The following is a 15342-nucleotide window of genomic DNA, read 5'->3' on the forward strand; positions in this document are numbered from 1 at the left end:
ACAGCCCACCTCCTGTGCCCCAGTTTCCCTCTAGGTCCCCCTAACCTTCAGCAGCACCGCTGGGGCCGTCTGGTCGGGGGGTCCCGGTGCTCTTTTTCCGCCGGTGCTTCTTCCGGTTGGAGTGGGGAGATGGGGGAGGCTCCAGCTTGGGGCTGGAACTGAGCACCTCAGCTGGGCCACTGGCTGGTGAGGGGAGAGTTGGAGAAGTGTGGGAAGAGGGAGGGAGGGGGTGCGCAGAGGGAGGGAGGGGGTGCGCAGAGACCTGCCTCGTGCCCCTGGGAGCTCCACCCTGAACTGCAGCTGGACCACCCTGGGAGAGCCCCGGGGAGGGGGCTGCCGGCCGGTCCCAATCCCAGAGCTTCCCCAGCCTTGAAGGAGAAGAAGGTGAAAGGAGGAGAGTGTGGGGAACTCGGATTAAAGGCAAGGGGGCATCGTCGTCGGCTAGGGCAGGGCGGCTAGGGCTTTGGCAGCCCGGAGGGGTGGAAGGCGGCCCAGGGAACTCACAGGGAGCTGAAGCCCCAGCAGCTCCGCACCAAATTTATCCTCAATCACACTCCCCGCTCCTCACAATTAATAGCAGAATTAGAAACAATCAGGGAGCTGCCTAATTACTGTCAATTAGAGCGCGCTAATCAAGCTCCCGTCTCCCACACCCCGCCCGGCGCTCACCACTAAATGTCAAACTTCATTAGAGGCAGACACGCTCCCTCCCTCCCTGCCTTCCTCCTTCCAGACTCAACAGAGGGGCCCCAGGCCGTCAGGACAGTGACTCTGGGAAGCGCCCTCAGCTCCCCTTCTCCAACCCTCCGTGGTCACTGCCCCCAGGGGCGCTTGCACTTGGAGTAGGAGGGGGGGGAGGAGATCCCCTGTGCTGTGAGCACCCGGTTCTTTCCTGCCGTCAGAGCTCAGATGGGGGTTAGGGGGTTAGTGCTTCGAGGGGGATGGGAGCCTGTGAGGGGCTCCTGGGAGGCACGTGGGGAAAAGAGTTGATGGGCCTTGGGCCAGCCAGGCACTGCTGCCCCGCCTGAGGCAAAGTGGGAGGAACAACTTTGCCTGGGCTTCTGAGGGGACAGGGAACACCCTGGACTGTCCTGCTTCCCTCACACCCTTACCTGGGAAAGGAGGGCAGCCCTGTGCCCATTTCCCTTTCAATCTGCAGAACTGCTGAGCTGTGACCGAAGGGTTAGGATACGGGTGAGAGAAATTGGGGGAGGAAAGGGGGGAAGGGCAGTGTGTGTGTGTGTGTGTGTGTGTGTGTGTGTGTGTGTGGTGGTGGTGGTGCTGCTCACTGAAGAGGCAGGGAGAAGAAATAAGGGGAAGGGAGAGTCGGGATGTGAGCAAGGCACAAAAATGGACAAAAGGGGAAGAAAAGGAAGGAAGGTAGAAGGCGGGTGGGATGGCAGAGAGAAGGCCGAATTTCTGACCAGCTACACAGGATGGGGCCTCGGCCTGTCCAGCAGCAGGCCTGGGAAAACTGTCCGGATCCCGGATCCTACCGCTAGGAACCCCCTTCTCCGTGGTAGGAGTTGCCGCCTTCCAATCGCGTTCAAAGCCCCCAGCCTCCGACCTCCCTACTCCGCCGCTTCCCTGTCCCCCCCGCGGTGAGGCTGATGAGCTGGCTGCGCAGGGGGCTGATGGGGATGCGGGAGGCGCCACCGGCGCTGCCTGGGGACAGCGGTGGGTGGGCAGACAGGCTGCAGAGGGAAGGTCTCCGGCACCAGCCAGCCACAGGCAGGGCCTGGGGGCAGCAAAGGGGTAGACGGGCACGGAGCGGCCTTTGGTTGCTGGAGAAGGGAAGGGCTACAGCGTTTCTCAGACCACCCAGCGCTGGCCCCCTCCCCTTGGCCTGGGCACCATCCCAACACAGCCTCCCAGGCTGCAGACGCTGCCTGGCTGCCCTCCTCTGTGTCGCTGAACAGGGTCCTGCGTACCTGGGGGCAGGGCATCACTCCACTGGTCGGCGCTGGAAACGGAGCAGGAGCGCTGGTGCAGCCCCTCAGGGCGAGGGCCAGCCCAGGCCGGGCTGCTGGCCGTGTAGGGGGCACCTGGGGGTGGGGGGGGAAGGGTCAGACTGGGAAGGGAGGCTGGGGAAGGGGCACACAGACTTTCCTGAAAGTAGGGCTAAGGGCAGAACGTGCGAAATTCTAGCAGAATGTTGACCGTAAAGGAGGGCTTTGCCAGGTACCGGGCCAGGCGTGCTGGAGACCCAGAGGCCTCACCCGGGCCCTCCACAGCTCGGGAGGCAGCTGGTCCCACGTTTCACACCCCTCTCCATGAAGAGCACGTCTGCCCCTGCCCGCTTCCTGTAGCCGGAAGAGCGGGGCACGGGGTACCCACACCCCCATGACCACGGTGCTCCTCGCCTGGCCACCGTCCCCGGCCCCCTTCCCCTCCTGACCGGGCCCCTGCACCCTGCATTCTAGTCCACACATGCCATTTGCTTTGCCTCAGCTTTGGTGCCATTCCGACGAGAAATAAGTGTATCAAATTCAAGTAATTATGTCTAATTAGTATTAGTAATTATCCTGTTGGGCTGGAGAAAATTAATCTTTCGTTTCCCATCAGGGAGGAATGGCAGAGCCAAGGGGAACCAAAGGCTCAGGAGTCCAAGGCCAGGGCAGGAGGGCCTCGCATGCCCTCACAACTCCCGCTGGACTCCCTCGGCGCGGAGTCCCTCAAAGAGAGCCCGCGGGGACAGCCACGGGGCCTCCGCTGCCCTCTCACCTCAGGCCACCTAAGCATGGGGACTGAGGCCAGAGGGCAATGGCGACGGGAAGTCTGAGGACAGGTGGACCACGCCCGAGGTGCTGGAAAAGCAGAGGCGGCCGAGCGCTGGAGGTTAGTAAGGAGGCAGAGACAGGGCCCGGGGCCGGACACGGTGGGAGAGCAAGCAAGCGTCAAAAGTCAAGGCTTCCACCAGTCCCGGGAACACACGGGCGGAGTTTCTGGAAGCCGAGGGATGGGAAGCTCTGAGCTGAAGCCACTAGAAGGTAAAGAAACAGGCCAGACACCCCTCGTGCTCTGGGGACTGTGCGATGCCGAAAGGTGGAAGGCAAGTTTTGTGTTTCTCTTGTATTCGTCGTGACACCCGAGGCAGGACCAGACGCTCAGTAAGTGCCTATTAATATACGTGTGGTGCCAACACTGCCTGCCGGTCTGCCCCACTCCCCGTCCCCCCCCCATCCCCTCGAGGCAACATGCCGGTACTTTCTCTTCACAATCCCGCCCCCCCCCCCCCCCCCCCCCCCGCCACTCTGGGCTGACAGCTCCCTGCAAACGGCCCTTCCCGGGGCACCCTCGCTCCCTGGCAGGAGACCCTCCAGGGCGGCATAGGCAGTTCCTAAATTCTCAGAGACCTCGCTTCCCCCTACCCCTCTCCCGCTCCCATCCCCTCCTGGCTTCCAAATCTTACCCCTGCCTCGTCCCAGCCCCACCCAAAGACATCACAGGCCCAACTTCCTCCCCGAGCCCCCCAACTCAAAACCCCCGAGGGAGGGAAGTGCTTTCCCTTTTCTTTGTTAATTCTCCCCTCATTACGCCTGCAATCCCACAATCAGTGTGCACTGTAATTGTCGAATTTGATGCTAATGATTAATGAATTAAACATGGAGCCATCAATTAGTCCTCGGAGGATAATTCTGCATAAAGCAGCGGATAATGTAATTACAGTAACAAAGATAATGAGATGTTAACATCGCCCGGTGAGCGCGAGACATGTGTGAGTGTGCACGAGGTCGGTGTCGGCGTGCGGTGGAGGGGACACAGGCTTGGGTAAATGCCCCGTCTGTGTGTTCTGGGGACGCCGGTGCTCGTGGGTGCCGGGAATCGTGCGGGTGAGCGTGCCGTGTCTCTCTCGTCCAGGTGCACCCCTCCCCAGGGGAAGGCTATCAGGGCCCAGGAATGTGACAGGACAGGGGGTCCCACTGTTTCCCTTTGAGGAAGCTGCCCAGCTTTCCCCTGGCTACCTGACTTCAAGGAAAGGCTCCCCCCCTAGAGTCCTGACACTTCCTCATCCTCTGGTATGACAGGAGAACGCCCCCCCCCCCCCCCCAGCCCGATGAGAGGCTGCCCCGCATGGCCTCCGTGCAGCTCCGGAGCGCTTAGGGCCCTGGCTGATCCCCAGCCCTCCTTGCCCCTGCAGGCCAGCGATTTCCCAGCAGCCCTCACTTGGCTCTCCGGGCAGAGCACGTGGCCCGCCGTTTCTGCCATTCAACCCTTCCCCTAGTGCACCCCTCCAGGGGGCTCTCGGCACCCCACCGTGATGCTCACCCATCCTTCCTTCCTTCCTTCCCTTAGTCTACTAGAGCTCCCCTTCTGCACGGTCAAGGGCTTCCATCCGAGCTCGGGGTGGCTTGGGGAAGCGTGGCTTTTCGAGTCAGGCACGGTTAGGTTCAAACCGCAGCTCTACCACTTACTGTGGGATTCTACAGGCAAGTTTTCTTAAGCTCGCCGAGCCTTCTGTTTCCTCATCCGCAAAGCGGGGAGGATGACCTCCACTTCCCAGGGCTGCGAAACCGCGGCCCGACAGAGTAGAGCTGCCGCGCTCGGCACCTGTCGATCGGCAGGTGGCAGTCCCTCCAGCCTGGTCAGCGGGGACTGAACAGATGCCACGGGGCGGGGGTGCCACGTGCCCACTTGCCCCAAACAAGGAGGACACGCAGGAGGCCACGGTCTGACCTCTGAACCCGGAGTCGCTCCTGCGGACCTATCGGCATCCCGAGGGGGGCGGTTCCACGGGGTCTGTTTCGTCCGACTCCAGGGACTTAGTACCCACCCCTCCGTCCACTGAATGCCCGCAGCGGCCTAGTGCTGTGATGCAGAAGCACCCCCTGGTCTCCCTGCCCTCTGGGGAACAGCACACCTGTGCCACTAAGAGCCACCCCCGGGACAGGGGCACCTCGCAGCAACTGGGAGGGCGGGAGAGTGTCGTGAGCAGCTGTTTCTGGGTCCAAGGACAAGGAGAGCCAATCATCTAGGGCAACAGCAGGGCCCAGAAGCCAAGGTGGATCTGGGGCAAGGGGACTCGGTGTGGGCAGGACAGCAGTGTGGCTTAGGAGCCACAGAGGCCTCGGGAGGCACAAAGAGCCGGAGACAGAGAGGAACGTAAGCATCCTTCACCTGAACTCAGGGTACCATCTGGAAAGGTAAGAACCGGTCAAGGAAAAGCCGCCACGCCCCAAGTCCACACTCTCAGGCTCTAGTCCTTCTTCCCACAACGCCAGACACACGGCAGAGTCGGTGCGGCTTTTAGCTTCCCTCTAAACTCCGTCCTCTCTGAGCAAAGACCCTACCTCTCACTGCAGCCCCACAGACGTTTGCCCGGGGCACCCCAGGGAACTCTGCCCCCGTCCACCTCCCTCCCCACCCACACGACACGCATGCCAGAGGTCCCACCGTCGCCAGCCTTGGCTCCAGACGAGGCCACATGGTCCCAGGACCCCTGACGGCACCTGTCGGCAGGAGGCCGTCGGGCCCTATGCTCCATCTGCAAACCACCCGCCAGGCTGTATGCCGGCTGCTACCCCTGCCACCTCCGTGAGGGCAGCGTTTTGGCAAATGCATTTGGCCGAGCCGATCCTGAAGCATAACCCTGGGTGGCAGGCATGTCTGGAGCCCTAAGGACCCAGGCTGCGAAACAGGCCCCACAGCTGCCTACCTTTTTAGGCCTCCGTCGCCACACTCTCCACTCTTCTAGAGAAAGGAAGCAATGCTCTCCACGTGCCCGCCAACCCCCCTCACCTTGGCAGCCACCTCACCTGTGCCCCCGCCCAGCTGCGTGTTACTCCGCTCCAAGGCCAGCCCGTTGGCCCGGGGGCTGGTGCCTGGGGCTGTGGCAGGCGTGGCTCGGGGCAGGCGCTTCCCTGGCACTTTCACTGTCGTCCGCAGCAGGTCGATCTCCTTGCCGTGGATGTTCTGCATGTAATCCTAAGGGCCACGTGGACAAAACAGACAAAGATTCATTAGGACGGGTCACTCCTCGGCAGCACTTGGTCTCTGACGCTGACCCACCAACTCACAGGTCTTGCCCGCGCCGGAGGACACAGAAAGAGAGAGGAGAAAGCCCAAGTTCTAGAAAGCAGGACCGGGAAGCCCACCGATCTCCACCTCTGGACGACACCCGAGCGCAGCTCTGGGGGGACTCAGCCAGGAGCGGGGCAGCATCCAGGGGGAAAGAAGGGCGTGGACCAAGAGCTGAGGCGCAGGGCTCCTCGAGGAAAGACAGCTCAGGAGGCAACGCAAATGAGGCCAAACACCGGACCAAGGCGGAGTTTAGGAAGAGAAGGCCCACGTGGCCAGGAGAGGAACTGACAAACTCCCCAGGACACAGACGACTGGGTTGCTCCAGGCTCTGGGTGGCCAGCCACCGAGTACTTGGGCCCTGTTTCCAGAAGCTTCCGCCACCACTGGGGCCCAGGGAACTTTCAGAGCCTCGAACAGTCCCTCACTCCTTACAACAGTGCCTGACAATAAATATTTGTGAGCAGTCAAAAAGAAGCCTTTGATTCTTTTTGCCATTCTTAGGAATACAGAGACAGGTCCACGGTTTCACGGGTACCAGCGAAATAACAGTAACTTGTCACCATCTCACCTGCCCACTCATACGCCCCGCTATTCCCTGCACTCTGGCCACAGCTTATATTTCCTGTATTTTCACAATGACATAGGAGGGGGTGTTACCAGGCCACTTTACAGTTGAAGAAACGGCTCATGAAGGTTAATCTGCCCAAGGTCACATGATCAGAAGGCGGCAGAACCAGACTCGGGCCCCGCCTTTGCAGATTCCCAAGGCAGTGCACTGAAGGCAGACCTCCCCGGCCCAGGAACTCCCCCCGACTTCAAGTCAGCACCCAAGGGGCCCCAGAAGGGGAGGAGTGGGGAGCAACCAGAGAGTGAGAGCCGCTCCTTGCCCCTACCCATTCCCACCGTATGGCCACTGGCCTAAGAGTCCCGCAGTGGAGCCACAACCTGGGGGCCACAGGGCAGAGCCCGGCCCCTGGCCTCTAGCTTCCTGCTTTAGACCCGAGCCTGGCCGGACCCGAGCTCTGCCCACTGCTTCTGGTCTCTCCTTCCAGAGGGCCGACTCCCACTTCCTCGCTGCTGTCACCGGCAAGGCAAGGTCTGCAGCAGGTGCCAGCCTCACGTCCCCGGTGAAATGTGGCCAAAAAAACTCCTTCCGGGGAACAGGATCAGGCCGGTGGTGCCAGCTGGAGCTTTGATGGGATCCCACCGATCAGACTCCAACCTGCTCTTCTCCCCTCAGGAGCACCCTGGCGGGGCTTGGTACACAGAGTTTCCCTGAGACACGGTCCCCCTGTGGTTACAGCCCCCAGCCCCTCGTACCTTCACCCGCTCTGGGACTTCAGACTTTCTGTCACCTGGTGGCTCTCCTGCCTTCTCACCCGTTAGCTTCGGGGAAAAGGGACCGTGTCCTCAGTTTTTTTTTTTCTCTAATGTTTATTTTTTTGAGAGACAAAGACAGCATAAGCTGGGGAGGGGACAGAGAGAGAGGGGAAGCCACAGATTCCGAAGCAGGTTCCGAGCTGTCAGCACAGAGCCCGACATGGGGCTCGAACTCATGAACCACGAGATCGTGACCTGAGCTGAAGTCGGAGGGTCAAGCGACTGAGCCCCCCCAGGTGCCCCCGGTGTCCTCTGTTTTAAAGCGCAGGAGGGGAATGCTACCTTTTGGGAGACAAGGAAAAGGCAGGGGCTGACCAGGGGCTCGCAGCAGCCCCTGCTCTGGGAACGACCAAGACGTCGAGCGGAAAGCAGTCACGTGGCCCCAGGGAACCAAGAGAACATGCGAGTTTCCAGTTAGGAGGAGGGGCAAGAGAAAGGAAAGGGCGCCCGATACCAGGCTCCCGCCTCAGGCTGCACCTCACTTCCGAGGTGGGTCATCAGGGCAGGGGACCCCTGAGGGCCGTGGGAAGGAGGGGCGCCGCTGAGGCGAGCACCGTGGCCTCACCAGCGGCAGTGAGGCCCGGCCGGGCCTGTAGAGGTCTTCTGTTCTCCATGAAGCTCGGACACCTTCACAGGCACACGGCCCTTCAGAAGGACAGAGGGGCCTCGTCAGGCACAGAGGAAGAGCGCCCCCCTGCTCCCCTCCGTGTGACCAGGGAGGAGCTCACTTCCACGCAGCTCTGGGCTGCGTGCACCCCCTCCGGCCACCACCTGCCACCTGGTCCCCCATTAGGAACAGCGCCCGGTGCCCGGCCCCCCCGGCTCCCAGGGGGTCGGCTTCAGGTCTCAGAACCACAGGACGACACTAGAGAAGTCAGGAGGAGCAGTCTTCACTCACGGGGGGACCCCTGTGACAACCTCTCACCCCCAGGGTTCTCTGTCACCAGCGCTGAGCCACGCCACGGTGGCTGGGAGAGACAAACCCAGGAGCCCCTTTCCTGTCCCCCGCCCCTTCTATGCTTCCACTTTTCAGCAAACTCGGCACGCCCATCCGGCCACGGCTGGCCCTCAGCTCTTGCTTTCAGCCCAGAGCCCAGCATCGGCCCGTCTCGAGCCCTCCTTGGTGGGAGCCCAGCGTCCACTCGGCTTCTGCACGCACCCGTCGCGGGTCCCCGCACAGAGTCTCACATCTCGGATTGGCTGCTCCAGACAACTGTCAACAGCTGGCTGGGCCGAAGACGCAGCTGCGGTCCCCCTCTTGGGGGAGGGGCTCGGGCTGCTCTAGTTCACAAGGAGGTCACAGCAGCTGCAACAGTTTTCAGGCCCCACGACGGCCCTGGGACGCCCAGGCTGGGACATGGGACAATCGGACCCCATGCCGAGGACAGAAGCTGCACGGAGGGACTCTGTTCTGGGCCCAGGGGCCAGAGACCAACCAGAGGGGCCCGGCCCCCCGCAGGCTCCCTGGCCACACCAGGGGGCGTGGCTAGTGGCAGGGCAGGCCTGCAGCCTCGTGCTCCGCTCAGGGCTCTGGGACTGGACCGCGCTAGGAGACTAGGAGAGGGGGGCCCAGCCCAAGGACAGTGTGGTAAGGAGCGCAGGGAGCAGCAGCAGGGACAGGGACACGAGGGGCAGAGCAACGGCGTTTCCCTCCGTCAGCAGAACGGGGAGCTCGGCGGTGGCGGTGGCAGCGGCTGCTCAGGAGAGCGGTCACCACGGCTGCCTTTATTACCCACCATCAAACAGCAATTTCTTCCCCAGCCTCCTCGCTAATTACCCAGCCAGCGTTCTCATCTCGTTTTATTACTGGAATTAACAACGAGTTCAGAGCGTGGAAAGCTATTAAGATGTGTGATTAAGCCACATTCAATTAGTTTCTACAAACAATTTAATTGATGTTGCAGATAGAATTAACAGAAGGTGATTGTGTGAATGGCTCCGCTGGCTGCAAAATGGGGGAGGCTGTGGCGGGCTCTCTTGGGCCAGGCAAGGATCGGGCGTAAGGCTTGAGGCCTGCCCACCAGCCCTTCGTCTGCACGCCCTTCTAGTCCCTCCAGCCCCACTGGCCTCCGTCGGCAGGTGAGTCACCGGTACGGCCGCCCTCTGGTCTCTGAGACGGCAGCACCCGAGGCCCAGAGTAGTGCGCGTCCCTCTGGGGTTACCGGAAGGCCCCTCGGCCGCACGGCGCCCGAACAGGAGGGAACCTCCCGGGAGACAGGCCGCCCTCGGCACGGGGATGGCGGTCAACTAAGACGCTTGCTCAGGTTGGGAAACACGGCAAAGGGGAGACGGAGGCAGGTAAGCCAGCAACACTTGAGAGCTGCAACCGAGGAAGGAAAGCAAGAAGCGAGGGGGGTGGACGGAGTGGGCGGCCTTAGCCAGGAGGAGACGCAAACCCCGGTTACGCAGCGGCACGTGACGACCCCTGATTTGGTCTTCACTCCGGCTTCTGTTTTGAACCCCGATTCGTGTCCGCTGAGTGAGAAAAGCAGCGCCCACAGGGCAGGGATGCTGCCATCTGCACAGCCCAGTCCCCCCCGGATGCTGGCGTGGGAGGAAGACATAGGTTTTGATCCCAGAGTCAATGGATGAAGAGAGGACACAGAGCCTGTGCTCTCAGAGGAGCCTTTCGCTCAACCTCTCCACGAGGTCCCATGGCCCAGAGAACAAGAGGCCAGCAGGGCCGCCTGCCTCTTAGACTCACCTTGCAGGAAAGCAAGGAAGGGGCTGGAAGCCCCTGCCACCCACATCCCGTCCCAGGCCCCTGAACACACCAAGAAGCACAGAGCTCAACAGGCGAGGCGCTGGAAGGGACTCGGAGAAGCTCAGGCACCCATCCTGGCCCAGGCGGGCCCATGGGTTCCCTCCACCCTTCCTGACAACAGTCTAGGCAACACTTGCCCGGATGTTAACTCTCCGAGAACTTTCTCAGCCAGCCCCGAAGAGAGTTGCTCTCGGCACATGCAGAAAATTCCGGGTGATGCTCCGAGTCAAAGTCATGGGTCCAAGTATTAGCTCAGCCAGTGGCTGGGTGACCGATGACGATCCAGCCGGCCCCGCCAAGCTTCTGCTCTCTAATTGGTTGAGTGTAAAACCAGAGTTCTCGCGAGCCTTTACCTTCCCTTCCTAAACCCAAACCAAACACAGCACCCCACACATTCCTTCGTGTCCCGGGACCCCTCTACGGTCCCCCTCCCCCTCTCCGGGCTTCCTCCATTATCTGAGACATGGGGACAGGCTAAGGGGACAGACACAGCTAGGGCGGCACAAAGCAGAAAGAACAGGTAAGGGTGCACAGAGGGGAACGCCAAGGCCACCCCCACACGGAGCAGGGAGGGGTGTAGGGGGGACTAGGATGCTTCGGAGAGGCTAGTTCCCAGCTCCACTGGCAAGACGCCGCCTGAGGAGAGCGAGTCCATCTTGCCTGGGGGCCGGGGCGGCCGGGGTGAAAATACAAGCGGCTGGGAGTTAGGAGGAGCTAGGCCGGCCTAGGATCGGGCCTGGCTGGGAAATGCCACGGCTCTGCTGTCTCTGTGCTACAGAGCCCTGTACCTGCAGGAGGCCCCGTGACTTTCTAGGACACCTGTGTCGCGCTGCCTCGCACGGGCTCAGCGGCAGGACCGGGTCTGCGTACAAGGCGGCCGCTGGAGTAGGGGAGGGGATGGTGCTAAGGGGCCTCTACCAAGTCCCCAAGGCCACCTGGTGTGGCCCGTCCTCAACCCCCCAGTCTCCTGAGGCCGGCTCCCACCCTGTGGAGGATGAGACGCTAGGAGGAAACGCTAAGTAGCGGCGTCCCCCGAGTTAAGGGGAACAGTTAGTGCCCGAGGAATCGGATACGGAGAAACCTAGGAGGGCGAGGGCGAGGCCGGGCTCCGGCCTGACGGGAAGCAGACTGCCCGCCCGCTCTTCCCGAGCCAGGCCTTCGTGCGTTTTTGTGCCTGGGCGGTGCCCTCGGGACCGGGTTACGGCCAGAACCGCGCATCCCCGGCGCCTCTTGGGTCGGGCCTCCCCGACACCTTGTGCAGGTTCAGAGGCAGCCAAGGGACCCTCGGAGGCAGGCCCTGGGCTCCTGGGCCGGGGGTGGGACCGGCCCGCGTGCTGTGCTTGAGGGGGTTCACGGGAGAACTCATTAGCCCCACAGTGGGGCGGTGACAGAGACGGATTCTGGTGACAGCTGTGTGCTGGAGCCACGCGGCGAGGGGAGGCGGGAGGCGGGAAGGGTGGGAGAGCTGCCACGGGGGCCACTCTACAGTCACCGCACCGCCCCCCTCACCGGGACAGGCCACACCCCCCACCCCTCCACCCGCCATCGTCGCCACCCCCACACTCCCTTTCCCCGAGAGGACGCGTGCCATTCCCCGCAGGCCCGGCCAAACTGCCCCCGGCTCTCCATCACCCCAGGCCCGGGAACCCAGGGACTCCCGTGCTCGCGTGGCTCCCCAAGAGACAACCGGGCGGTGACACCGGCATCCCCAGCTTGAGCAATTCCAGGTAAGTGGGGCCCAGTCCCGCTTTCTCCACAAGCGGGGGCCAGGACGTGGGGCCCGACCGCACACAGCAGCCTCGCCTAGAGGCAGCCATCCCCGGGGGTGAGTCTCCTCCCAAGGGCGCAGCCACGAGTCAGACTGTAGAATGAAGGGCTCGGCCCCGGCCTCGGTCGCACAGGCGGTGTGGTTCCCAAGCCGCCAGAGTGAGGCTCTTTCCGAAGGGCAGGTGCCTTTGAACCCACTGAGGCCTGCTTCCCTTCAGTCGTGGAGTCAGCGCCCCCCCCCCCCACTCGGGTCACTCTTCCTGGGGTCCCCAACCCCTCCCCCAGACTCACATGCAGACTGGGGTGGTAGGTGAGCAGTCCGTTGTCACAGAGCGTCACGTACTTCTTCTTCCACTCCTTGTTCAGGGACTTGCCACTCCGTTTCAGCAGGATGCCCTGAGGACAGAGGCGGGATCAGAGACAGGTGCCAGCCCCGCACGTCGGGGGGCCCGGAGAAGGTCACGGGGGCACCAGGGAACACCGTCCTCCGTCGCCCGTCCTCCTGGGCCACTGTGCTCCTCTGAGCAGAGAGGCTGTAAAGGACCAGAGCCGACCTGGGGGAAGCCAGTTAGACGGGACCTTCCACGGAACTCGGGCTTCCCTGACGGTTCACCAGCAAGCAGCCTGGGGGCCGCCCCCCTCCCCGGGGTCGTGGGGCCGCGCCAGCAGCAGGAGGCAGGGTTTCAGGTGGCCTCCTGGCAGTGACGCTCCTGCCTGTGTGTCTCCAGGGGTGGGTGAATAGGGCAGAAATCCCTTAACCGCCCCCAGAATGTTCCAGACTCCCCAAGGCGCAGCCCCGGCCACAGAGCTCAGCGACCAAATTTCCCCTGCAAGCCTGTCCGTGTGTTTTGCTCACTGACACACCCTCAGCACCGTGACAGTGCTTGGGACACGGCACACACTCGGCGAACGTCCGGTGGGTGGGTTGAAAGAAGCCAGCTGAGACCGTGGCCGCCAGAGATGCTGAAAGGGGAGGACGCCTGCAGAGAACTCCAAGAACGGCCTCCACCTTCCTCTAAGGACAACCCCCGAAGAGGCCCGCACCCGCCTCTGGCTCTCTCCTCGACACGACAGTCATCACAGGAGAAGGAATGGCTGAGGAGAGGAGCGGGGGTCAGGGGAAGGACAGTACCACCAACAGGTCCCGGGGGCAGGTTCTGAGGCCCAGCATCAACCGAAGGCAGGAGGGCCGACAAGAGGCAGTGCCGCCTGGAGACTCCCAGACAAAACTCCAAGGGGACAGCCACCAGGAGGGGGCTCAAGCGGGGAGTCAGGATCAGCAGCGGCCTAGGAGAGCAGGGGAAGCACCCGGAGCCCCACCGCAGTGGGCACCAGAGAGGAGGAGCTCAAAGATGTGGCCCTGATCACAAGGCCTTCTCCATTAGGAATGGAGGGCCCTGCTCTCAGACAAGCAGGAAAACCAGGATTAAGAGATTCGAGTGTGGGGGCGCCTGGGGGCTCAGTCGGTTAAGCGTCCAACTTTGGCTCAGGTCATGATCTCACGGTTCGTGGGTTCGAGCCCCACGTCGGGCTCTGTGCTGACAGCACAAAGCCTGCCTGGCATATTCTCTCTCTCTGCCCCTCCCCTGCTTGCACGTGCTCTCTCATAATAAAGTAAAACATTAAAAAAAAAAAGAGAGAGAGACTCAAGTATGAGGAAATAGTATAACCTATGGTTCTGGGGCCCAAAGGTGGAGGTTGACCCCAATTCTCTCACACCTCCTCTCTAAGCTCTTCCGGAGAGCAGGCCCAGTCCTAAAGGGAGGAGGTTAGCCAACAGGCGATTGGAATTTCCTGCCCGATCTACCTCCTCACGGGGGACCAAGATGGGGCTGAGAAAGTCTCCCACCTTTCAACACATCCCCACTAGCACTCCTTCCTTTCTCTCTTTCTTCCCGCCGCCCCCAAAAGGCAGATGCCGTTGCGGGGAGATTCAGTTGAGCGTCTGGGGCCATCTGAGGACACACCCTACCACCCGGTCCCCCTCAGCACCAGACACCCTATCCTCACATGGAGCATCTGAAGACCAGTGGTATTAATGGGACCTTCACTGGAGTGGGTGGCTGGAACATTCCGGAAGGCAGTCAGGCCCCTGCCCAGGGGTCCATGAAGGAGCCTCAGTGACCTGCTTCTGGGCGTGGCATCCACCCCCTCACAGCCAGGAACAAGGCAACGGTAAGCTGCTCCCCGTCCCCGGGCTGTGGACAACACCCATGAGAACCAACAGCCAGACTCTGGACAAGGCAGCCCCCAGTCTCACCCGGTGCCCTCAGGAAGCACTGGGGGGACGGCAGCTCCCCTGCCCCTCCTCTCTCCTTCTTCCACACCTCCTCAGCCTCCAGTGGGAGAGTCCACGTCAGCCTCTGTTCTCAAGTCCTCCCAGGCCCCGCCCTGGCCTCCCTCGCCTGACCCTTCCTCTCCATCATGGCCGAGCCCTTCGCTCCTGGGCCCGGTCCCAGCTCCGGGCCAGGTCGAGGGAAAGGGAAGCCAGACTCCGCTCCCCCTTCTGCCGCCAGCTAGCCCCTAACATCAAACAAGTGACCGCCTGAGCCTCAGTTTCCACAGACAGATAGGGAGAGCAGACTCACGTATGGAGGTTTCCTCCCTCTTCCCAGCCTGGAATCAGGACTCAGGATGCCAAGGAGGGAGGCCCTTTTCTACCCAGAACTCTCTCCCCTCCTTCACCTGGGCCTCGGTCGGGGAGGAGCCACGGACCAGCGCTAATGAGCTCAGTGAGCTCACCGGCAGGGGTGTGGGAGGAGTGCCCGGCTTGATGGAGAAAAGCCGGCCAGGGCCTCAACCTGCCACCCACTCGCGCCTCCAGCCCGCCTCTCACCTGCCAGCCCGGCCCAGACGCACAGCACGCGGCAAAGGCTGGGCTAGCCGCATAGTGGATAGGCCTGCCTACCCGGCGCCTCCTTCCCTCTCGAATCCTGCCTTCCAAGGAGGGAGACGAGCTACAGGGGTTCCTGCTCCCCTCCCTGGCCGGCCCGGCTGCGCACGGCGGAGCAGGAAGCAATCTGGGGCGGAATGGGAGCGGCGCGGAGGCGCCAGCCCCAGAGGACCCGTTCCGCCGCCGCCTCCCTCCCAGCTCCGCCAGCCGGCTTAATTGCGGAGTCCGGATTGATTGGGAATGCAAATGGCAACTGAAATGCAATCTCCACTCCCAGCAGGAGTGGGGGGGCGGGGAGGGGGAAGGAGTGGAATGGGGAGGAAGGGACCCGAGGGTGGGGAAGGGGCCAGAGCGGCCCGGGGGGCGGGGGGCGGGGGGGGGGGCAGCTGGAGGTTGCGGGAAGTCACCCGAGGATGAGCCCCTGGGGCTGGGAAACTAGAGCAGGGAGCACCCCCCCACCAACCCCAGCGCAGGCACACCCTAACCGCCCCTGAGAGATCCCGCCGAGAGATCCCGC

The 15342-nt window shown here is 62.5% G+C and overlaps 1 protein-coding gene across 5 annotated transcripts in view; it reads right to left on the reverse strand.

The window, feature by feature from the left end:
• Nucleotides 1–15342, reverse strand: part of AGAP3 (ArfGAP with GTPase domain, ankyrin repeat and PH domain 3) — a 54756-nt gene that overhangs the window by 4126 nt on the left and 35288 nt on the right. For 3 of the 5 annotated variants that reach the window (XM_053217855.1, XM_053217857.1, XM_027051311.2), the window contains exons 10-13: nt 12224–12328; nt 5757–5925; nt 1932–2045; nt 46–183 (exon numbers count right to left, since the gene is read on the reverse strand). In XM_053217855.1, the coding sequence (XP_053073830.1) occupies nt 46–183; nt 1932–2045; nt 5757–5925; nt 12224–12328 (526 nt within the window). The remainder of the gene's footprint in view (nt 1–45; nt 184–1931; nt 2046–5756; nt 5926–12223; nt 12329–15342) is intronic. The other 2 variants (XM_053217858.1, XM_053217856.1) reach the window with 1 other exon arrangement.

The sequence above is a fragment of the Acinonyx jubatus genome, chromosome A2 (assembly GCF_027475565.1).
Source record: "Acinonyx jubatus isolate Ajub_Pintada_27869175 chromosome A2, VMU_Ajub_asm_v1.0, whole genome shotgun sequence".
Taxonomy (NCBI): domain Eukaryota; kingdom Metazoa; phylum Chordata; class Mammalia; order Carnivora; family Felidae; genus Acinonyx; species Acinonyx jubatus.